This window comes from Notechis scutatus, chromosome Z (assembly GCF_049901735.1).
Source record: "Notechis scutatus isolate UNSWTSFEM ecotype Mainland chromosome Z, rNotScu1.2, whole genome shotgun sequence".
Classification (NCBI taxonomy): domain Eukaryota; kingdom Metazoa; phylum Chordata; class Lepidosauria; order Squamata; family Elapidae; genus Notechis; species Notechis scutatus.
The window spans coordinates 87,375,156-87,401,217 of NC_142025.1; the positions used below are offsets into that span (position 1 = coordinate 87,375,156).

The window sequence follows — 26,062 nt, forward strand, 5'->3', positions numbered from 1 at the left end:
AACTGCTCTTTGACCTATTTAACCTTAGCCAAAAAGATGATTTCTTCCAGGAAGAAAAACATAGTTTCGACCCAGATTATTGTGACCCGTTCTTAGTTCAGTCCAGGGTTTAGAATGCCTGGGCCTAAGAAAGACACTCCAGAGGAAAAAGAGCAAGTTGATCTAGGTGTGCAGAGAGAGGGAACGAAAGCTTTTTATTGCAATGGCATTCATTTTAGTAGATTTTCTAATGTCTCTTTTCTGCACCCAAACATTAAAATATTGCTTTGATTAGCCCGATTCAATTCTTTGTCTTTTGGGTTTTGAAAAAACAGTTCACCAATATTTCACTATAAGATCACTTTTGTCTGAGAGAGTTTTCTATGTATTTGATATGCTGTAATCTCAATCAGCCCTGCATTCCAAATTAATAGTGTCTCTACTAACTTTCAGCTTGACTGATTTGATGAGAATGCCTTATTTTTATCAGCAGACTGGTCTGTAGAATTATCTAGGACAGGGGTGTCAAACTCGATTTCTTTGCAGGGTGGATCAGCATTCTAGGTGTCCTATGTGGGCTGGTGGCAGGGGGAGGAGTCTGTGTGCACATGTGTGCACAGGAGTTGGCGTGTGCATCTGTGTGCAGAAATCAGCAAGTGCTTGCATGCGCAGGTCCCACCCCCGCCTTCCTGGCAGCTTCCTGTGTGCCTGTGGGATGGCATGGGCCAGGCCTGTACACTCATGCGGCTGCTGACATGGTACGCTCATGCGGCCTGCTGTGATAGAATGGGCCTGGCTGAATCTTCCTGCAGGGCCAGCTGTGGAGCCCCTGCTGCTAGACACCTCCCCCTCTATGCAAACACACCTGAAAGTTCGGTAAGCATGGTCATCCTGGAAATGGTAGGGGGCTGGCCCGTGTCTCTTTGATCCAGCCCACCCGATCCTGGTGGACATGCTTGTCATTTTGGCCTGGCCCGCACTATCCAGCAGATACGCATGCACAAAGGAGGCGGTGGGCACGTGCGCGCACAGGCCTAACTTGCCCTATCCCAGCACACACGCATGCACCCACCTCCTGTGCGTGCGTGCACCTCCTGGGATTGGATAGTCTGGTCGAAGTGACACGGCCAGCCCCTTACCGTTTCCAAGATGGCCCCATCGGCTAAATCTGACTACCTCCTTGAGTATGACACCCCTGATCTAACAATCAACAATTGTTTGGTACGATCAGTGTAAGGAGGCTTTAAGATTAATTTTGGTGATCCCTGTGACTATCTCTCCTTATTTTGTATTTTTTCCTATTAATTTCCCACATTTTCTCCTGGTCTAAACTATCTTCCCCTAATTTCTCTTGAACCAAACTAAACTTTCTCTGCTTGTGTGATCAGGAGAAAACCCAGCCTTCAAAATATGTTTTTATTTCTACATACTGGAGTTCTATATTGCTTGGGGGGGAATAGAAGTGATGGTGTTTACTCTTTACCCTCATTGAAACTACCAGTATTCAAAACACTTTGGATCATATATTCCCCCCCAGTCCTGTCCTATCAATCACTACCACGAAGGGTTCACATTCAGAAATGAGTTCCAGCCAGTTACACTGTACAGGAAAGATAATTTCAATCCAATGGAGATGAGTTTCTACTTTCATTTGTTTTTATGAAGAAATTACCTGCTGATGTAAGCATATACTATTCTATTATGTTTCCTCTTCTCCATTTGTTCTTTACAAACTAAGCCAAATTATTCAGAACAAACATATTTGTTCTTTCTGGACCTGCTCAATTAATATATATTAGTAGGTGATTCTAATTTTCATTAAAAGGAACACTCTAATAAGATATCATCTCCTTTCTCTCACCATTTTAACAAAGCCAGTTGTATGATTAAATAAATATGGCGGTCCTCATCCTTTCTTATTGTTTTTCACAAGGCGATTATATTTTTTATTATTTTTTCCTAAAAAGTTTAGAAAATGAGAATGAAACATGTAACTTCTAACCTGAGGTGCCTGCTCTGGGCTACGAATTTATATATGTTTTTACAAATTCAGAGTCCTCTATTCTCAATCAAAATGAATATGTCCTGCATTATTCTTCCTTGTAGGCCACTTTCAAGGGCTGGATGGACATCATGTATGCAGCTGTTGACTCCCGTGAGGTAATTTGAAAAGACAGTGTTGCTTTTCCTCTTCTGAAGCTTTCACGGAGGAATTAACAAAGGGTTCATTTCTTCCTTTGCTTTTCCAGCAAGAGGAACAGCCTCAGTATGAAGTGAATCTCTACATGTATATCTATTTTGTCATATTCATTATCTTTGGGGCATTCTTCACTCTCAATCTCTTTATTGGTGTAATCATTGACAATTTCAACCAGCAAAAGAAAAAGATAAGTATCTTTAATTAGTTTGTTTTTTGTTCGAAAGGCATATGCTCGCTTTCAAATAAGTAGTTCTGGAGAAGTTTTTACCAGCAGCGCAGAAAAACGAATTACCCAAATTGCATGCTCCCTGCAACTATTCAGTGTAGCTAGACTATTTTCCTTTTGGCTGTTCTTCATACGAAAAAAAGGGTATAGTGCAGCCTTCTAGTGGCTCAAGTTGTCCATGGCAGATGCCAATTCTGGAACGTTATGACAAACGTTGGTTCTGGTTTTCGATAAAAATTGTTATCTACTTTCCAAGCATTTAAATTACATATATTGGAGCTGACCATGGCAGAAGCATGGGATAATCTTATAAACATTACTCTGAACTGATTCACAGATTGCTGTGAATAATCTGTGTGCCTGTAACTGCAGACTGAATAACTTAATTATAGTTAAGTTTCAGGGATCAGATTGAAGCCCACCTTGCATTCCCAGAGCCCAAGAATGCATCCTGAAAACCAGAGCCGTGTTGTAGAACATGCAGCATAATAATAAATGAACATATGCAGAATGGAGAGTTAAATTGAATGAGAGCTCATTCCTTCTTGAGAAGCAAATTTAACTTACAAGGAAGAGAAACTTCCCCTGCGAACATCTTCAAAGAAAAATTAGAAAGTCCAGTTGCCTCTTGAAAAAAAAATACTTTTGGATTCCCCTGCAAATACACATTTTAAAAACTTTTTATTAAAGCATTCCAACAAATTTGGGGGGAGACAGACCAATACCTATTACCACTAGTAGCATGCTTTGGGACTTTGATGCATTGTCTCTGACATTAACTTGAATATTATTAGAAATATTCATTGCACAGTCAGCCAGATGTTCAAATTGGTTTGGCATTTTTGTCTAGCTATCAAGTCCTCACCAAGGACCTGGTATAGGTAGTTTTATGGTATTACAAGTATTGTAGCAGGATGGAAGCTGTTTCAAGTAAAGCTATCTTTTGCAATTGACCAATGGTGAATTTGTCAATGCCAATAGTGTTCAAATAGTGCTCCTGGTGTCTTGGGATTGCTCCCTAGGCACATATTACTAATGGTACTGCCCTTGCTTGACTTTGCCACAGTCGTTCTATTTCTATTTGTAGGTCTTTGTATTTTGTTATCTTCCTTAGTTCTTTCTTTTCTATTGTGCACTGCCACATCCACCATCCAGCCTTTTTTTGTCTTTCTTATTGACAGTTGTTAAGTCTGAGGTATTATGTGGCAGGTGCTTGTCTGTTTAAATTCGAAAGTCCCAGAGCAATTTATTTTTTTCATTTTCTGTGACTTTCTCTATTTTATAATCCCACCAGTTCTTGCTTGCAGGCAATGACATTTCTTGCAGATCTTCCAATGTACCATTGTTGCTACTTTGTCATGCTGTTGCTTGTAACAGTCAATCTGTGCAATCTTCTTGCAGCAGCTTACCAGTTGTCTATTCCTGTCTTCTCAATTCTGGCTTTGTATGCATTTGTCCTTATGGCTTGATCCATTACTCTCTTGGCCTCTATTTTCAACTTTCTTGCTCTTAGCTATTATCAGGTCTGCTTTATTATCTGCTTTCCCTGCTATTTTTTTTTTTTAATGTATTGGCCATGTAGTGCTTTGTCTTCCCATGCCTTCCTTCTATTCTTCATTTTGTCCTTCTTGTAGGCCAGTTTGGTCTCTCCAGTAGTCAGTAAGCCTTCCTAGCATACTAAATTCAGTGCCTCTTCTTCATTGTCCTTCAGATACTCCCCCAAAGCTCGGTTTTCTTCTTTAGCCATCTGATATATTTGCAACATTCCACTTCCACCTATTTCCTTGGTAGATAGAGTCTATCAAAGGATGAAGGGCATGATTCATCGTCATTATTTTTCTGGTTTGCCTATCCATTGCTTTTAGTTCTGCTTGAGTCCAGTCCAGTAGTGGGATTCAAAAATTTTTTACTATCGGTTCTGTGGGTATGGCTAGAGGGCGTGGCTAGAGGGTGTGGCCATGTGACTAGGTGGGCGTGGCTTTTTTTGAAGCAAAACACCCCCCCCCCCCATTTTTTTGGCCTTCTGAGCCTCAGGCAAGCCTCCTGTGTTTTTGCTCCCAGACTTCCCTAGGGCTCAGGAAGGCAGAAAACTTAGCTTGGGGGGGAGGGTGCAACACCCCTCCCATACTTCATTTTGGGGCCTTCTGGGCCTCAGGGAAACCTCCTGGGGGGACAATTTTGCTCCCAGTAGGTTTCCCTAGGGCTAAGGAAGGCAGAAAACTCAGCCTGGGGGGCTCGCAGCACCTACCCCGTGCTTCGTTTTGGGGCCTTCTGGGCCTCAGGGAAGCCAACCTTTTTGCTCCCAGAAGAGTTCCGCAGCTGCTAGCCCTGGTTGCTCAACCACAGTCCTAACTGATGTAGTCCATTTTTCATCAGATATCCAGGAACTCTAACATCTAGTGTGGACCTTGTTAACCCAGGTGACATCCAAGTCAGTTTGGCTGTCTGAAATTTATGTCTTACCATATTTTTTTTATGGGAAAGACAATCTTTGTCTGACTCCTCTGATGAGACCTGTCAGGTGGGGCTGAATTTCTGACATAATTCTCATCTTCTTCAGAGCACACAAGCCCCACAATCACATCAAGGTAGTGCCTCACTGGGGGAATAATAATCATAATAATACCTCCCCCTCCCAAGGAGCTTTACCTTGTAGTGGTGTAGGGGCTTCCCTGTTCTGTTGAAGAGCCATTTAACTATGGTGAAAACACATCAAGTGAATTCTCTGCTGGATCAAATGTTGCCTGAATCAACAAAACTTGCATTGAATACTATGACTTCTGGGTGTTTAGCAAAAAAATATGATACATCACTCAACTCCCTCTGGCAGGCTTAGAGTTGACAGGCAACTGGAAAATGAGTGGGGAAAAAACACAGAAAATCTTCCTTTTCTTCCAGACAAAGGAAGAAAATTATTCAATTGTGGAAGCTTATTATCGATCTGAGCCCACAAAATATGAATTTAAAAATTGCATGTTCAAGATTTGAAAGGAGAATCACCTTGATGTGGACATCAGTGAACAAGGACTTATGGACCAGAGGCATGCCATTTTGGAGCACATGCTCTTCACTAATGAGATTGCAAGCAGAGCAGCTCTGCTCAAGATTTTCGAGACTCACTTTATGTATTTTGTTGAAGTAACTGATAATAGAGATAATTTAGAATTGGAGCAACAAGTAGTGGAGAAAAGGAAGGAAATCAGAGAATCAGATAACGAACAAGACGCATGAGCTGGATTAGATCTTGAACCAACAGCTAAAGCCAAATTAGGAAGAGAAGAAATTATTGAAGAACATGAATAAAGCTGTCCAGACTATTATTCCAACAGAAACATAACCTCAAACCAATCAGGTAAGCTATGCAGCAGTTTAGCACTGAGAAAGGGGCAACGATTGCTGTTAAGGCAGGAAAAATTGTTGAAGATGATGGATTCAAGCTTGATAATGAAGAGTTGATAAAAGAAGTAACACCAGAAGCGAGATACAAGCACTTAGGAGCAGTGGTGGGATTCAGCCGTTTCACACAGGTTTTGGCAAACAAGTTGTTAAATTACCCCCACCCACCCCTCGTGGATCTTGGGTGCTGTGCTGCAGTGGAGAAATGGGCAATGGAGTAACCAGCATGAGGTATGGAGGAGACCACTTTCCCTCTTTCTTCTCCCTGCTCCTCCTCCTTCCTGCATGCCAGCTGCTCTGTTGCCCATTTTTCTATTGCAGTGCAGCACAGCACAGCACCCAGATCCACTTTGATAGTGGTGTGTGTGTGTGTGTGTGTGTGTGTGTGTGTGTAATTTAACAACAGGTTCGCCCAGGGCCAGGTTGGGCCATGCCTCCCATGACAGCCAACCTGACCCTGGGTGAACTGGTTGTTTAATTATTTGAATCCCACCACTGCTTAGGAGTTTTGGAAGCTTCTGACCTGTTGCACACCAAGTCAAGGAAGCTACTTCAACCAAATACATAAAGCAAGTCTGGAAAATCTTGAGATCAAAGCTGAGTGGAGGAAATGTCATAAAGACAATTAACACCTGGGCAGTGCCTGTAATGTGATACTCAACTGGAATAATTGATCGGAGTCAGCTAGAACTTGATACCTTGGATTGAAAGACAAGGAAACTAATGATAATGCACCATGCTCTGCACCCAAAAATATTGATCAGTTGTATTGCAAGAGGACTCTTACAAAAAAAATTGTGGAAAAGGAAAACGTAGCTTAAATGACTATTACTTTTAAAAAAGCAAGAGCCACTGCTTCTGCTGAAGATGAACAAAACAATGAGATTGAAAGCAGAATATCAAAAGGAAACAATTGAGCATCAAGTTTCTAACTGGTAAAGAAACCTTTGCACAATCAATAACTGAAAGACATTGAAGGAAAGGTAGATACAAAGCTAACATGGAGCTTGTTGAATTCAGGGGTGCTGAAGAAAAACACTGAATATTTCATTTGGCTGCCCAAGAGCAAGTCCTGCAGACCAAATTCATTAAAGCAGAAATTCAACCTGTCAGTAACAACAGTGAATGCTGCTTATGCAATGAGAAAGATGAAACACTGGGTCACCTTTACTGTAGCCACCAACAGTGGCTGCAGCAAAATCTCACTGATTATCCACGACATCATGACCAAGTTGCCAAAATCATTCATTGGAAGCCTTGACAGAAGTTTGGGTTCAAATGCAGCAAAAATTACTGGGAACACCAAACTGACAGTTCTTGAAAATGAACAAATCAAGGTCCTGTGAGATTTTTGAATCTAAACAGACAGACATCTGGCCCACAACACACTTGGTATCACTATTGTGGTATTAGAAGAAATATCCTTCTGGGTTCAGTTCCAAGTGGGGGAAAAGACACTGGAAACATGGAGACTGTTTGGAAAGATGGTTTAATGGTGGACAGGATCACATGCCTTGGAGCTCTTGTGAAGAAAAGGAAAGATATGCTGAGAGTCCCTGGGTTTTATACCCTCTCTGGCGTTGAACTTCCTGCGGCACAGGAAGAGTATCCGGATTGGTTGCTGTCAGAGGTCATAGCTAGCTTTGTAGGTTGTTTGTGTGCTAGGTTTGGTTGAAACTTGGTGGGTGGTGCAATGAAGGGCAATTAAATGGCTCTGTCTGAAGGAGGTAGATCTTTGTTATGTAGAATAGACTGGCCCAGCCTTAATGGCCCATTAACAAAGGTGGAAGGGCTGAGTTTCTGCCTCTCTGAGTTTCTACTGCTCTTTTAGGGAAAATAATCTGCCTTTTAAATACATCCTAAAATATTTCATTTTCCTAGGAGAGGGGTGGGTTTTAACTTCCAATGGTAGAAAAGTAAAAGAAAAATAGTGATATTGCAATACCAGATGATGCACAAATTGAAGAAAAACAATTAGAAAAAAATAACAAAATACCGTGATTTGCAAATTGAAGTCGAGTGATTCTGGAGGAGGAAATCAATTGTACCAATAGTAACAGGAGCGCTTGGAGCAATACCCAAAGGGCTGCCTAGATACATGGAAATTTTGAAATTACCAGATCTGAATATTCTGACATTGCAAAAAACCACCTTACTCAGAACTGCCTATATACTCAGACATTACCTTAACAACCCTTAGGTCCTTGGTAAGGACTTGAACATTAAGTTTTTTACCAATCCCAGATAGTGAATCGAATTGAGGATTAAATATTAAATAATAATAATTAATAAAATAATAATTATTATAATAATAATATGAGGGTGATGATGGTGATGATGATGATAATGATGATAATGATGATGATGATGATTATACTACGTGATTTCACACCATATCTAATAAGGGTGATTCTTTTTTTTTACTTTGGAGGCAAAGATATCTTCATGACAGAGGAACAAAAAAAAAACTACAATGCCATGAAGAAACTAGGTTCAAAAAAACCAGTGAAGCCCATCCCAAGGCCCCAGGTATGCCATTCTCAAAATACAGGTCTATGGTCAGTGTCCATGGGAAATTTTTCTCAGACCTCCCCGCCTCCTTGTATTTAGATTCAAAAGCTAATCTAACTAGTCAGAATATTAATTTTGCCTCACTAAATGATAACATTATATTATTTCCACAGTTTAGTGACCTTTCTTAACTATAAAGAAACAAACAGAATAAGAGTTGCATGCAAAACTAAGTTAGTTTGCAAAAGTCAGTCATTTCCTAATTTAAGCCAAAATTTCTATAGGAAATAAAGGAGCACAATCAATCTTTGATTTAATGGACACTGGCAGTTGTGATTTTGGACACAACTGGCAAAAGCTCTCATACAATGTGTTTCTGCAGATGCGTAACATCCCATTTGGATTTAATGGAGATTTTGCTTTAACAAGCAAAATTTTGTTCTCCCATTAGTCTGGTAAATTGAGAATTTACTGTACTCTGGGGATCATAAAAATAAAGATTACATCTGTCAATACATAACCTTTTAAAATTATGTCAACTGCTATGAAATCTATCTTTCAGAAGGTAAACATGAAGAAAAAAAATGAGGTCAGGTTCCTAACAAGTTTTCATATACCCTTAATTGATCACTATCATTTTCTACCAACTTTTTCTATGTCCTTCTTTCTTTTGCATCCAAGTTTCTTTTTCCTGGATTCTAAGTTCTCCATTTCCTACTGTTTTCTAATACCAGCATCTGACTTTTATCTGCCCATGATATATACTGCAATGATTTTTATAGATGCATTATAGACGCCTTTATAGCAGTTGTGAAATTGAGTACTGTATATTAATGGTTCCTACAGAGGCAAACAGATATTATAAGTGATTCCAGGTAATTCCTTAGATCATTATCTCTCTCCAAGGCCCCATGGCTCAGATCTTAGAGGATAGTGATATCACCACAAATAATGAGATTAAAATATTTCAGTTTACTTTGTAGAAGTTAGGGAATATTAAGGGTAAAATAGGATGAATTAGATATTACAAGAAGTATCACAGCCCAATATTAGCCATTTTTTCATATAAAGTTCAACAGCATTATCTCAGAAAGTTCTGAAGTCCACTAAATGGACTAAGTCACCCATCCCTCTCTTAGGAAATCTCACAAGTCACAGGAGTCAGGTATCTTAGAAACAATGATGAGATTCTAGAGCTCAAAACATTAGGATTTTTTTTAAAAAAATAATTCAGACTTATTTTTTCTTTTAAAAAGTAATGTTTGCTACTTTTTGTGTCTTCCAAGTAGCTTCAAGGCAGTAAACATTGGAAAATTTTACTTTTGGGTGGCATTCTGGATGATTTAGGTTTAGTGCTTCACCACTTCAATTTTCTCTTTGAGTTTTTCTACATTTCTCTTCCCTTTCTTTCGTTTCCATGTTTGTCATTGTCTGTGTGCCTTGTACCCTTCCTGTCTTTCTGTCATACGCACATGCATATCTACCAATTATTGAAGAACAAGTATCAAGGGATGATCTTTGACTTTGTGACTCAGCAAGCTTTTGATATATTCATCATGATCCTAATTTGTCTTAACATGGTAACAATGATGGTGGATGTTAGGTATAACATTGATACCAAATATGGTTTGGGTGAATAAATATATAAAACTTAGATATCATGGTTTAAGTGCTTATCACTTTAAGCACAATGCTGCAGGCAATTAGCCGATTAAGGGTGCGGTTAGAAGTTACAATATAAGGAAGCATTAGAAGCTGGAAAGCTTACTGTGACTAACTGTGTCTTACTGCGACTAACTGTGATTACTGACTGTGAGTGCCTGTGACTGAACTGTTCTTGTTTGCTACTGTTTGCTGATTTACTGCGTAATTCAACTGTTCTACTGTTTGAGCGTATTGCTGAATATCCAGCGTTTGTTCCTCTGGAGAGAGGCACCGGAGGAGGAGAAGATATCTTTATCGGCTGATAAAGATATTGTAAGGACTCTTAACTTGGACTGTAATAGTGAGTCTTACTGGATGGAAATACTGTGAATGACTTAATGGACTGAATGACAATGCTTTAAAATCTAAATGGATTAAAAACTATTTAAACTACAAACAGTGTTTGTGTTCAGTGTGTGTATACTCTGGGGCCCTTCCACTCTCGTTTTGGCTGCCTGGCTTGACTACTGCTGCAATACTCTGCTAGGGGTTAATCCCCAAACACTAACATTGGTTATGGGCCCAGCAGCATAGTCTAACTAACCAGGATATAGCAGAGAGAGTTGGTGTGAGTTGCACATTACTGTAAAAACAAACTGTTTTAATTAGTTTAAAATAGTCAAAATATCTGAAGAGTAATGGCACAAGTAAATTTGTCACAACTGTCCATGATATCCAGGCTGGATGGAACAAACTATGTTTCATGGTCAATGAAATGTAGTTTACTTCTACGTAAAGAAGGTTTGTGGGACATTATAGCAAACCCACCAGATGTGAGTAGCTGGGATCCTGCTGATGATGATGATAACGAAAAGTTACAAGACTTTAAACTGAAGAATGAGCAGGCTTTATGCATCATAGGACTGACTCTCTGTGATCAGCAGCTTGTCCATATTCGTGGAGAAAGAAAATGCTGCAAACTGCTGGAGAACCTCAGGAAGATTTATGTTCGGGACAGTGTAGGAGCACATATAAATCTTACACGGAAGCTTTTTCGAACGCATCTTCAGAGGAATGGAGATATGTTAGTTCATTTAAACTGTATGAAGAGCATTTTTCAAGAATTGCAAGAAAAAGAGCTTATATTTAATGAACTGCAACAAGTCTACATAATATTATCTTCATTAGATCAAAGCTATGATGACTATGTGACTTCGTTGGAAGTATTGCCTAAGGATAGCCTCTCATTAACCGAGATTACAGGCAGGCTACTAGAAGAAGCCAGAAGAAGGCGTGAGCGTGACGAGCTGAGAGAAGATAAGAAAGAAGAGAAATTATCTTCAAAGCTTGAAAGAAACCAGCAAAGCAAATTACAGCACCTGGAAGAAGAGAATTTATCTTCAACGGCATACACAATTAAAAAGTGTTTTAATTGTGGAGGCAGAGGACATTTGGCAAGATTCTGCAAAAAGAGAAAAAGCCAGAATATAAAAAAGCCAAAGAAAGCATTTGAACTAGCCACGTTTAGCAACTCTGATGTGAAGAATGATCTATGGGTGGTTGACAGTGGCGCATCCCACTGCATCACAAGAGATAAGACAAAATTTATAAAAATGTCTACAAGTTCTCAACATATATCACTTGCAAACGGTTGGAATCTTAAAGCGAAAGGTGAAGGTTTTGCACATTGTCCGTGCATAAACCAGGATATAAAAATGTTGTATGTACCGCAACTAAAGTTTAATTTGCTTTCAGTAAGGGTATTAGATAAATTAGGTTATGTAATTACTTTTAAAGATAATAATTGCATAATTGAAAAAAGATAACAAAAGGGTAACTGCAGCTTTAAATGGAACATTATATGTCTTAGATAATAGTAAGAAAGGGGAGGCACAGACTGTATTTAATAATATAAAACCTCATGAAGAATGTATCCATTTATTGCATAGGCGTTTGGGGCATGTAAATTTTAAAATGCTAAAACGTACAGTTGAGTTATCTGAAGGAATAAGGTTAAAACCTTGTGATAAATATTTGCGTTGTAATGTTTGCTGTGAAGATAAGAGCAAAGTATTGCCTGCAAATAGGCTAAATGGTTTCAAAACAAAAGAACCTTTAGAAGTGGTATTTGCAGACATCATAGGTCCAAAGAAACCCAGTATGGGGTGCTAGATATATACTGAGCATTATGGACCATTATTCTAGATATGGGTTTGCTATTTAATGAAAAGCAAAACTGAAACATATCAACATTTTTTTCAATTGGCTTAGGTTTGCTGAAAGAAAGTCTAAACGACAACTGATAACCCTGGTGACAGATAATGGTGCGGAATTTATTAATAACAAATTCCAGGAACAGACTTAAGATAGCTGGAATAGAGCATAAGAAGTCTGCTTACGGAACAGGCCAGAACATAACGCTTTTATTGAAAGAAGAGGCCAAACACTACAGGCAATGGTTAGAACAATGTTAAATGATTCTGGGTTACCTGATTCTTTGTGGGGGAGGCTACAATGTGTGCTAATAACATATTGAACAACGTTGTTAATACAACAACAGGTGAAATACCATTCACCAGGTGGCATGGCAGGAAACCTGACCTAAGTTACCTGCACACATTTGGTGCACCAGCATGGGTGCATATTCCTGCACAACTCAGAAAAAAAGGGCAACATAGAGCTAAACGATTTTTCTTCGTTGGTTATCAGGCAAACCATAGGGCATATAGATTTTGGGAGAAAGGCACATCTAAAGTGTTATGTAGTGCTAGTGCCCAATTTCTAGAACATGAAGGATGGGAGAAATTAGAACAGGATGCCAATAAAGATGTAATTATTGAATCCTATAGAAATCCCATTAGTTATCCCTGTAACTTTAAAAATAAAGTAAAGAGACAAATACAGGATGAAATAGTGCCCATAAAGGAAGAAACAGATTCAATAGCTGAACAGGATGAGGAAGATGAACAGGTAGTAGTTCAACAAAGTCCTCCTGTAAGCCCTGTAATTCCCAGAAGAACTACACGTGTATCTAGACCGCCTGATAGGTACCAGGCTAACACAGTGTGCCAGATTAATCAAGTTCCTAATTCTGTTGAAGAAATTAAAAAGTATCCTACTAAGGAAAAAGAAAGTTGGTATGCAGCAATGAATAAGGAACTGAATTCATTAAGAGATATGAAAGTGTATGAAAATGCCAAATTACCTGTAGGTAAGAAATCCATTGGCTGCAAATGGATATTTAAGGTAAAAACAGATAAAGATGGTAATTTAATCCATAAGGCAAGGTTAGTAGCCCAAGGTTTTAGGCAGAATGCCAATGACTACGATGAGGTGTTTGCACCTAGTCTTAAGGCAGCAACCTTGAGGGCAGCTTTAGTGTGGGCAGCTAGTAAAAACTATATAGTTAACCATCTAGATGTGGAAACTGCTTACTTGCACGCCCCATTAAAACATACTATTTATATGAAAAACCTGTTGGTATTAAAAGTGAAAATAAGGATAATAATGATTGTTGGTTGTTAAAGAAAAGCCTCTATGGTCTTAAACAATCAGGCTATGAATGGAACCAGTATATTGTAAAGGAACTAGACAATATAGGATTTAAAGCTGGTTTAGCGATCCATGTCTGTTTAAGAGGGAGACAAATGGGAAAGTATCATTATTATTACTATTCACAGATGACATTGCATTGATTACTGAAACTAATGATGAAGCAAATAAAATAATAGCATCATTAGGAAAGAGAATAAAGATCAAGCAATTAGGGAGATAAAAAATATCTCGGTTTAAATATAAAGAAAACACGGAAAGGTTTTAAGATATCTCAGGAAGATAAGATAAGCAAATTGCTAAAGATTACAAGATGGAGCTTTGTAAGCCGGCTAAGACTCCAATGAGTCAGGAGTTTAGCAACACTGATGAACAAAGCCGGAGTTTGATAAGGTGATTTATCAATCTTTAATTGGTAGTTTGTCTTATATAAGCAATTGGTCTAGACCAGATATTTAGTACTGCGTGAATCAGTTGGCTAGATTCAATTCTGCACCATGTGAAAGACACTGGATTGCAGCTAAGAGGATATTAAGATATCTTAAAAGACAATGAATTATTCATTGTATTTAGAACCAAAGGGTGATTTAATTCTGAGTGCTTATGCAGATGCTAGCTTTGCATCAGAAAGAGACACTCAGAAAGTCGACTTCAGGAACAGCCATAATGCTGGGTAAGACATTAATAGGCTGGAAGTCAATAAGACAACAGCATATAAGTTTGTCTACTATGGAGGCAGAATTCTCCTGTTTATCTCTGTTATGTACAGAATTAATAATGTATAAACAAATGTTAATTGATATAGGTATAACTGTAGATTATCCTATAATTATACATGAAGATAATCAGGCAGCAATTCAAATGGCCACAAATATTGGAGTAAAAACAAGGAGCAAGCATACAGATCTAAGATACCTAAACGTGAGTCAATCTGTAAGAAGTAAGATGATTCAGCTAGAGTACTGTATGTCGGAGGACAATTTAGCTGATAATTTTACTAAAGCCCAAGGTGCCAGTAAGCACCAGGAGAGTTGTGAAAAATATGGGGTTAGATTGTAAAGGTATTATATATTTATTTCACCCAAAAGGGAGTATGTTAGGTATAACATTGATACCAAATATGGTTTGGGTGAATAAATATATAAAACTTAGATATCATGGTTTAAGTGCTTATCACTTTAAGCACAATGCTGCAGGCAATTAGCCGATTAAGGGTGCGGTTAGAAGTTACAATATAAGGAAGCATTAGAAGCTGGAAAGCTTACTGCGACTAACTGTGTCTTACTGCGACTAACTGTGATTACTGACTGTGAGTGCCTGTGACTGAACTGTTCTTGTTTGCTACTGTTTGCTGATTTACTGCGTAATTCAACTGTTCTACTGTTTGAGCGTATTGCTGAATATCCAGCGTTTGTTCCTCTGGAGAGAGGCACCGGAGGAGGAGAAGATATCTTTATCGGCTGATAAAGATATTGTAAGGACTCTTAACTTGGACTGTAATAGTGAGTCTTACTGGATGGAAATACTGTGAATGACTTAATGGACTGAATGACAATGCTTTAAAATCTAAATGGATTAAAAACTATTTAAACTACAAACAGTGTTTGTGTTCAGTGTGTGTATACTCTGGGGCCCTTCCACTCTCGTTTTGGCTGCCTGGCTTGACTACTGCTGCAATACTCTGCTAGGGGTTAATCCCCAAACACTAACAGTGGAAACAGATGACCAAAGCCAAACCAAGATAAACATCCTTTCTCAAATCAATTTGGTCTTCATTGTCATCTTTACATCTGAATGCTTTCTCAAGATGATTGCCCTGAGGCACTACTTTTTCACTAATGGCTGGAACATCTTTGATTTTGTTGTGGTCATTTTCTCCATTGTAGGTAAGAAAAAAAGCATAACTGATTTGTTTCTAAAATATTTCAATCAACAGTGTGTACAATGGAAATAGTAAGATGGGAATAAAGGTGGTTTAGGATAACTACAATTAGCTAAAAGCTATCATGTAACCAACATACTCAAACCCAACTCCTGGAGCAGATCTGTGCATATAAATAATCATGTAATCAAAGCCTTTTTCAAAACAATACCAGACATGAAGACATGCATGAATAAACAGTTTAAAATATTTTTAAAAATACCTAAAATGAAGAAAATATAAAGGCTGAAAAAAATGATAAAATGGATTTATATTTAATGGCATCATATGCCCATGTACAAAGGAAATTGAAATTGAAATTGAGCTAACAAATTGTACCAAGTAACAATTGTAATCATTATTGCTAAAATGTATTCCCACTTTCCCCTTAACAGAGCTTGAATATGCTATCGATGGTTGGAGGTTGTGATAAGATATTCCTGCTCTACAAAACAAGCAAAATAATTATACCAGAGTTTATCTGTTGCCTTCATTACTTGGCAGAGGAGTTTTCCATTCCTTCTCCTACTTCATCCATCCTCTGGAAGATAATCCATTTGATTTCTTATCTAGACACTTCCAAATCTCCCCAATTATTAAAAGAATTTTTTTTGCTGTTCATAGGCAATCCACATTTCTGATTATGAAACTAGAAAACTTCATGACTATAAATGAGGTCTACAATTCAATCTACATTCTGCTTCTGTCCTTTAAAAAGGGATGCTTTGGATCATTCTTTTTATATCCGGCTATCATGTCTAAGCATTACTCTGGGAGCTATTCCTTATCTGTTCCTAAACAAATTTGACCAAATTTGACCAAGTAATCATTTATCTTTAGCAATTCTAGTTTAAAACAGAATCACCAAGTGGGAAGGGATCTTGGAGGTCTTCTTGTCCAACCTCCGACTTAAGCGGGATATCCTATAGGACCTATACTATTCTTGACAAAGGGCCATCCAATCTCTTCTTAAAACTTCCAGTGATAGAGCAGTCACCACTTCTGGAGGCAAGCCATTCCATTGATTCATTGTTCTCACTGACAGGAAATTTATCTTCTTTTTATTGATCTCTGCACTCTTTCTACAGTCTCAACATCTTTTTTATATTGTGGAGACCAAAATTGGGCACAGTTATTCAAAGTGTGGTCTTAGCATTGCAGTACAAAAGGTACAAACACTTCACATGATCTTTATACTATTTCTCTGTGAATACAACTTAAAATTGCATTGGCCTTTTTTTGACTGCCATTGCACATTGCTGGCTCATATTTAATTGGTTGTCCACCAGGTCTCCGAGATCCTTTTTGCAGTCACTGCTGTTTAGGTACCGCCTATTCTACACCTATGCATTTGGTTTTTCTTGCCTAAATGTAAAACTTATTTTTCTCACCACTGAATAACATTTTTGGATAGGGCCCAGTGTTCAAGTCTCAAGATCCTTCTGGATCTTGAACCTATCTTCTAAAGTTGGCATGTTGTTGGCAATTCCCACAAGCTTGGTGTTATCTGCAAATTTATGAATTCCTGTTCTATCCATTCATTTAATCATGTTGAAGAGTATTCGGCCTGAGACAGAACTTTGAGATACCCCACTGCTTACTTCCTTCCATGTGGAAATAGTTCCATTAAAAACTACACAATGAGCATGGTTGATCAGCCAGTTACCTATCCATCTGGTGGTTACACTATTCCATATTTTTCTATCTTACCAAGAGGCAGGCTATGATCCGTTTTATCAAATGCCTTAGAGAAGTCCAAATATACTATGTCCACCTCATTTCACTGGTCCACTAATTTAATCACTTTGTCAAATAATGCTATAAGGTTTGTCTGACATGACCTGTTTTGGACAAACCCACAATGGCTTCTAATAATAGCTTTGCTTGTTTTTAAATGTTAGCAGATCCACTGCTTATTTTTTTTCCTGGAACATCCCTAGTATTGATGTTGGATTGATAGATCTGTAGTTTTCTGAGTGGGTTCATTTTATTTCTTTTTGAAAGATTGGAACTACATTTGCTCCTTTTCAGTAATTCTCCAGTGCTCCAAGATTTTTGAAAGATATGGTTCATTGTTTCTGAGATCACATCTGCCAGCTCCTTCAGAACCCTGGAATATAATACTGTACATCTGCTCCTAATGATTTGAATCCACACTCAAGTGGATAGATGTTGCCTTATCATTTTCTTGCCTATTTTGATTTGTATTCCTCATCTGCCTTTTATGGTACTGTTTTTGTTTGGTTGAACATTTCTTCCTTTTGTAAAGACAGAAGTAAAGAATGAATTAAGCAATTCTGCTTTCTCCCTGCTGCCTGTTATCTTCTTGCCATCTTCTCCCAATAGTGAACCAATCATTTCCTTGAGTTTTTCTTGTTTTCTACATGTCGAAAGAATCTTTTTTATTATATATTATAACATTTATTGAAAGTCTTAGTTCATTCTGGGCCTTAGTTTTCCTGACTTCATCTTTGCAGATATAGATAGAGGATAGATAGATATAGATAGATTGATTCTGGCCACTGTATATTGCTAATTCTGCCACTTTTATAGAACTCCTTGGACTTTTGCTATCAGCACCATCACTCTCTGGCAGCACTGGCTAACCTCTTTAGCATTGTGTCCTGCTTCATTCCATGACCATCTTCAACAGGCTTAAACTTTAGTCAGGTTTTTTTTTAACACAGATTTATTAGTATTCCAGAAGGAGGCTAGATCTGATTTCAGAAATAGCCCAACTGATAGGTCACAGACATGGAGAAGGAGGAATGGGACAATCACAGTGGTTAGATTGATATAGATGGGTGGGTGTGGCCAGGTGGGCACAGAAGAGTGGCCGTGGCTGGCTCGGTACTGCTGACTCAGCACTGCCAAGTTGGCGCAGATAGGTAGACAGGGACAAGTGGGCATGGCCAAGTACGGTAGATACAGATGGGTGGGTGCAGATGGGCGGGCAAGCCTGGGTTGGCATAGGACAAATCGAAACTGTCAACTCTTAAAACATTCCTATGCCTGTTTTAGTAGTTGCCATTTAAAAAAAGGGGGAGGGGAGAGGAAGGAAATCTGGAAGAGCAGTTGAAAGCGAAAATGCATTCCAACTCTAATCTTTAAAAGATTGTAAGCCTGCAAATATATATAATTGGAGAACGTAAATGATGACACCCAGTCTGTGAATGTGCTCAATTGGAGAATCTGGTTTATGAGACACCCAGGGGGAAAGGGAGAAACTGGTCACAGGTTACTGTAAATTACATTTGCCAGACTTGGCTGTATACAGGACAGTGCCAGTATGTTGCCTCTAATGAATCCTTTGATGTTTTTTGAAGTTTGGCTCGAGAATCATGATTTAATTAGAGCGATTGCTGGAATCCTAACAAGATATGGGGACAACTCAGTGTCCCACCAGCTCTTTGCCTCTCCATTCTGAGTTTGAGGACTTTTGTATGCATTTGTGCTGGGAAGCTGCCAATTGCACCTGGGGAGAAGGATCTGTCCTTTGGCATGCTGGGTGCTCACATGTATGCACGCGCGCGCACGCACACACTATTCCAAGCTTGGGGATTTGCCTCATTCTGGCACCACAAGTTGCAGTAAGAGGCAGATCGTGGACCAGCAGGGAGTAGCTGACAGCCATTACAGGACACTTAAAGTCTGGAGGAAGTTTGCAAAGGGAGGTACTGCAAAAGGAAGACTAAAGAGAAAAATGAACAATGACATCCCCAAGTGTCTGCATTTGCAGAATTGAAAATTTGTGTTCCAAAGGGGAGCCTGCAGCTTGCTAATCAAGGTGGGGAAGGACAACATTTTAGAAAAGTCCCCAAACTTCAAACAGGGTGCATGTGTGCACATATGTGCACACCCAACATACTAAAGGTGAGATCCTCCTCTCCAAGTCCGGACACAATTGGCAATTTCCCAGCATGGATGTGGATAAAAGTCCCCAAATGCAGAATGGAGTTTTTGTGTGTGTTAGTGTGTGCATGCTTGGCTGCCAGCAGTTCTGGGAGTTGAGGAACTGGTGAAGTACTGAGTTGTCCCCAAATCCAGTTACCTTGTGTGATTTGTTCTGTGCTGACTCAGCCACACTCACCCATTTAATATAACTATAATGCAACATCAACTGCACATACTTCTAATTTTGTTTTTGCTTTGATAATTTGATTCCTGAGAATTTATTTTCTTATTCTATGTTGTCAGTTTTTGTGATAACATGGGCAGTCCTCACTTAGCAACACTAATTGGGACCAGAATTTCCCTTGGCAAGCAATATGGACATAAACCACAATGACAAGTGATTGCACCCCTTAGCAATGGCATTTCCAGGTACCATCATTAAGCAAATCCCATAATGTCATTAAGCGTGACTTCACGTGGTTAGCATTTGTGACTCCCTGCTGGCTTCCCCAGCACTTTGCTTGTAAGAAGCCAGCAGTGAAGGTCGCAATTACATGATCATTTGACTGTGGGTGCTTCAATATCATGATTGCAAGCCAGTTACCAAGAACCCAGATCATGAGCACGTGACTCAGCTCTTGGTGCAATGGGATGCAACGACTGAAAGTACAAAGACCCATCCTAAGTTCCCCTTGTTCAACACAGTTGTAAATTTGAGCAATCACTGAGTGAGTGGTTGTTAGGAAGGAGGAACCACTTTTAATATATTTATTATCTTGATTGTTTCTTCTTTATAAATATTCTATATCTATGTAAGAAAATTCTTGTCACAATTCACCTTTTTTCATAGTCATGAACGTAAATTGTTGTTCCAAGTTACAAATGGTTTCTTTACATCTAAAAATATCATGGCCATTTTCTTACCTTTCTGGTTTAATTACCAGTAACATTCAAAATACATCTGATATTATCTCTTTAGTATCTCTTCAAGACAAATCCAGCCTGTTAAAGGCCGTTTCCTCTCTTTGCAATTACTGCTAAAAAAAGTCAATATAAATCGAGACATAAAACTCTATATAACTAAAGAAAGCTTAAGTAATTTCCCTCTTTATAAATCAAAGAAATTAAAGCTTTGTTCCAGGAACAAGGAATTACTTGACTGTCGAATTTCATTCATTTCCTAAGAATGATTTAAATCAGAATTTTCTGGAAGTTCTTGTAGTGCACTTCAAAAAATCTGTTTAGTCCTGGAGAGTTTTCTATTTCCATTTTTCAATTATATTTTTGTTTCCTCCTTAATAATTGGCTTATTAAAAGTTTCCTTTTGTTGTTGAGTCAGTTTTATAAATTGCATCTAAATACTCTTCAATCTGTTTTAATATGTGTTTGCTATATAATAATTTAATACGATTTCATGTCATTTTCCTTTATATTTTCTTCCATTTTCGTATCCTTTCTGCATCTAAAATATTTCACAAATATTTAGAAGCCACTCTTACTTTTAGGTGACCTGTTTTGTTTCAGACTGATAGGCCCTCAATAGTTGAATTTGATATTAGGGGGAATTTTGTATGTTTCTGTGGTTACAATGAATTATTAATAACAATTTTTGAAAATTGGCGTGGTATTTTGTGATATTCTGAGAAAAATGTTTTCCTTTCTTTCGGGACTTGTCCTCGCGGATATTATCGAAAAATACTTTGTATCCCACCACTCTCTTCGGGGTCATCCGATTGGCCAGAATTGGGCGTGTTCTTCGGTTGATCAGAGGAGCAAAAGGCATCCGAACTCTGCTCTTTGCCCTGATGATGTCTCTGCCAGCATTATTCAACATTGGCCTCCTTCTATTTCTGGTTATGTTCATTTATTCCATTTTTGGAATGTCAAACTTTGTTTATGTAAAGAAGGAATCTGGCATTGATGACATTTTCAACTTTGAGACGTTTGGTAACAGCATCATCTGTCTTTTTGAGATCACCACATCAGCTGGTTGGGATGGCTTACTGAACCCCATCTTAAATAGCGTTCCGCCAGATTGTGATCCTCATCTGGAGAACCCTGGTAGTCACGTGAAAGGTGATTGTGGCAACCCTTCTATGGGCATCTGCTTTTTTTGCAGTTATATCATTGTTTCTTTCTTGATTGTGGTTAATATGTACATTGCCATCATTTTAGAGAATTTTAATGTAGCCACAGAGGAGAGCAGTGAGCCTCTCTGTGAAGATGACTTTGAAATGTTCTATGAAACATGGGAGAAGTTTGACCCTGATGCCACACAATTTATTGCTTACGACACACTTTCTGATTTTGTGGATACCCTTCAAGAGCCTCTGCGAATTGCTAAACCAAATAAAATCAAACTGATCACTATGGACTTGCCTATGGTTCCTGGAGATAAAATACATTGCTTGGACATTCTCTTTGCCTTGACAAAAGAAGTTTTAGGAGATTCTGGAGAAATGGATTCCCTGAAGGAATCAATGGAGGAGAAATTTATGGCTGCAAATCCCTCCAAAGTATCTTATGAGCCCATTACCACAACACTAAAACGAAAACAGGAGGAAGTCTGTGCCATCAAAATCCAAAGAGCATTCCGTAGATATCTGTTAAAACGATCAGTGAAACAGGCCTCATATCTGTATAGGCAGAGTCAAGATATGGACACACCGAAAGACGATGCACCAGAGAAAGAAGGAATGATTGCGGACAAAATGAATGCAATGTATGGCTCACAAGTAGAAGTGGAAAAGTCCCCAGAAACAGCTCCATCTCTTGTACTTGAACCAATAAGCAGCCCCAAGATTAAAAAGGATTCTGATGCAATGAAAGAGAAGGACAATAATAGCAAGAAGGGAGATGACTCTGGAAAAACTAAAAAAAGTGAAAATGCCAAGCGTAATGTAAAAGAGTCATCTGTATAATGAATACACATATAGACAACAAATGTTGGTGTATGGTTCCAAATGACCTTTTTCACAAAATCATTTTGGCTTCTTCTATTTTAGTACTCAAACAAGGTTCTTTTGCCAGATTTTAGGTACTTCATACCACACTTCAACATTGAAAACAGAACCCTGTCTGGTTTCTGCTTGTTTGCTTGTTTTTAAAATTTACCCCAATGTGCAAAGTGTTTCCCCCCCTTCTTTTCTGATGAGGTAAATGTGAATTATCTTCTCATCTTGTGAAAAAACATCCTAGTTTCATGTTAGTTCATATGTTTCATAGAATGCTCCAGAATCAATTTTGATTATTCTAAGTACCAAATCAGAATCAGCTCTTTATTAGAAGAATGATTAAGCAATGCTAGAAGAAAAGAGGGAAAGAAGGAAGTTTTTAATTCACTATAATCATGTTCAAGCTTGAATAAAAACAGATAGTTTCTGTAGAATTTCACCAGAATCTCTTAAGCTCCAAGTGCTAAAAGATGTGCCAAGAATAACTGTTATTTAGTTATTGCTCTGATCAATTATGCAATTTTTTCAGAAAGCTGAATATTTTACAAATTCTGCTAATGCTGGAGAGATGTCATTGGGCATGACAGCCTTCAACTGAATCCCTAGCAATATATGTATGTATGTTTGTATGTACAGTATATGGCTTCTGAGAATTCATTTACTTGTATTCTTCTTTTTCTAGCCATAAGAACTAGAAATATGCTTGTTTTTTTCAGTCAAAACTGAAGTTTCCAATTGGCTGAAATTCATGCCCATTGTCAAATTCTACTCACATGCAGAAAGTGGATATGATCATGGAAAGTAAAATATGCAAAGCCTGAGATTAGTGATTAGTGCTTCTTAAATCCAGTTTGAAATGGTTGGAAAATACTCATCTTTAGCAATTTCTAATCTTCTTTATATGTCTTTCTTGAAGATGCTAGCAGTGAAAGTTAGAATTTGTACTTGTCCTTAGACCTTAACAACTAGGTAAGGGTCTCTGACTGACTTCTTTAAAAATAATAATATTAATAGACATAAACTTTGGGCTTAGGATTCTTTCCAACATGTGTGAGTGCAAAATGAATGGCATGGAATAATAGTTGAGGTTACAGCACATTTTAAGGACACAAAACTGCAATGTCTTAAATATGATTCAATTTTTTTATTTAAATAATTTGAGCAGGCTGAAAAAAGATGTTTGTTAGAAGTGGCTGAAAGTCCAATTAAGTCTTAATTATACACTACCAATATAGTTTGTTTCAAACAAAAAGAAAGATCAAATGTGATATACTAATCTGTTCTCAGGATTTATTGTCAACTTCATAATTTTTCTAATTCTCAACTCTATAGATAATCTTGGAATGTAAGCTTCATTTTTTTATTTGCCAATCCCACTTTTTTCTTCTTTAAAGAGCTCTACTGTAGAATGTGGCATGCATTACATTCTGATTCACGGCCCAAATTAGAGTTTGCATCTTCCCCTTCTCTCCTCCATTATCTAGTCAAAAAGAGCAGAACTTCCATGCGCAGAGAGGAAAATAGTGTTCCAGAGGAAAAGATATGTTTCCCAGGAGATGATTTGTTGCCTAAAAGTTGAACAGGGAGGAAATCTGATAGCTAGGTATGCCAGCAAAAATGTCCCAATAAATTCTGCTGAAGAGAGAGAGAGAGAGAGAGAGTATGTATATGCATACGTTAAGCATAGTAGTGCAGTATTGTAAATGTTTTATTTTTTAAAGCATTTACACAAGAAGAGTTTCTCAGCAGTTTGTATCAGCTTAAGACAGGGGTTCCCAACCTGGGGTGCTCGCACCCTGGGGTGAGTGCGAGACGATATTCCAGGGGTGCGAGAAAAGTCCAGGTAAATAATAGGATATTGGCTATATGTTGGCATTTTTATTTATTATTTATTTCAGGGGGTGCAAGGTTCGAGTGAAATTTCTTTAGGGGTGCAGGGCGAAAAAAAGGTTGGGAACCACTTGGCTTAAGAAAAACAAAAAAGGAGAGAGATTGTTCCTTAATTGTATTATCCTGCCTGTCCCTTAATCAAATAGGATTCCTTTTTACTTGTCCCATTATTCAAAGTCTGCCTTAATGGCAGACATTGCTGCCTTCTGTTGGTAGTAGAATATTGATCCCAGTTCTACGTATTCTCTAGGATTTATGTGAATTTAATCACATTTAATGGGTGAATGTTAGAAATCAACAAATTAGCTACAATGTCATGCCCTATAAATAAAATGTAGTATTCCAAATGGAAAAATGTAGTGGTTGCAAAACCTCTGCTACAGATATATGTACTATGAAAATAATAAAGATGTAAATAAAGAAAATAAAGCTGTATCTTTAGATGTATCTTGGCTGTGTCCTAAGTCTGCTGTTGTTCATCCTGTTGACCATGACTGTAGTGCAAGGTTTGCTTCAAGCCATGTTATGAAGTATGTAAACGATACAACAGTATGGACTTTATCCAGGAAGATAATGAGGCGGCTTACCAGGAAGAAGTAAAAGGTTTGGTCAACTGGTGTAATAAAAACAGCCTGGTTTTAGATGTGGGAAAAGCAAAAGAGATCATTGTCAATTTCAGAAAAGACAGGCTAAGCCATATACCTCTGTGTACAAAAGATTCAACTATGGAGATGGATAGTAGTATTAAATTTCTGAGTGTGCAGCTGACAAGCAGGTTAGCTTGGTCACTCAACACTGAGACACTGGTAAAGCAGGCATAGAAGTACCTGAAGTTTTTGGAAAGGAAAAGCACATCCTCTTTCCCGTATCCTTACCACTTTCTATAGGGGGACAATTGAAAGCATCCTGTCATATTGTATTACTGTGTGGTTTGGAAGTATTACAGTTTTGGATAGGAAGGTTTTTCAGAAAGTGATGAGGACAATAGAAAAGATTATTGGATGTTCATTTCCTTCTTTTCAATAGATCCCTGGGTCTTTTAACTATACAAAGTAATGATAGCCTTGTACACTAAGAAAATTTCCTCATGTTAACCACTGAGATTCTGTTTTGGTAAGTCACTAGATAAATTCACGCCTAATGTCAGAGCTGCAAAACACATAACCCTCTAAGTAGAAACAATCCTTGACTTCACTTGTTGAGAAAGGCATAGTTTTATTAGGTGGGAGGAGGGAGGAGCTAAGATTCTGGGTGGTCCCTAGTAAATCTTGCCAGAATTGGGAGGTGAATTACACTTCTTGATTGAAGGTAATCATCTCGGGAGCTCCATGCAAGCGATAGAGGTGTTGTACAACAGTTTTAAAAGGGCTCATGTGGATAGGATCTTGGAGCATGCCACAAATGTTCTTGCTTTGAAAATAGATTGGTGGTAACCCAAATTACAGTGTTCCCTGAGCTTGCTGGTAATTCAAAAATAAAATCCATAGAGATCTCTTTCAGGGTGCCGAGAAGCTGGCAACTTGTTGCAATAGTCTCTATGGCTTCCCCAAATGTCCTTTTGCTGAGGTGCATATGGGGCAACTAGCCATATATCCTCCATGTCTTTCTTCATACCTGGCCACCAAAACTGACATCTAACTAGGTGCAGGGTCTTTACAAAACCAAAATATCTTGCAATTTTAGAGTCGTGGTTCCTTTTCAAAATCAGGAACCTTTGGCTTGCAGGTACATACTATCAGCCCATGTGAATCCGTTGTGCTTACTATCAGCTTACTATCAGCCCATGTGAATCCGTTGTGTAGAGAGACATCCTTCTTGTGGCTTACAAACCACTTGTCTTGGACCAGGGTTATTTTCATTGCCTGGGTTAAGTTGTTGGTCAAATTGGGTTGTGC

The 26,062-nt window shown here is 38.3% G+C and overlaps 1 protein-coding gene across 1 annotated transcript in view; it reads left to right on the forward strand.

The window, feature by feature from the left end:
• LOC113426134 (sodium channel protein type 4 subunit alpha-like) overlaps nucleotides 1-24,614 on the forward strand; it is a 145,031-nt gene extending 120,417 nt beyond the window's left edge. The window contains 7 exon segments of the mRNA XM_087945221.1: nucleotides 2,086-2,139; nucleotides 2,229-2,366; nucleotides 8,226-8,330; nucleotides 9,809-9,904; nucleotides 15,220-15,392; nucleotides 20,989-21,031; nucleotides 21,033-24,614. Of these exon segments, the coding sequence (XP_087801347.1) occupies nucleotides 2,086-2,139; nucleotides 2,229-2,366; nucleotides 8,226-8,330; nucleotides 9,809-9,904; nucleotides 15,220-15,392; nucleotides 20,989-21,031; nucleotides 21,033-22,244 (1,821 nt within the window). The 3' untranslated portion in view covers nucleotides 22,245-24,614.
• Nucleotides 24,615-26,062: the final 1,448 nt, after the last annotated feature.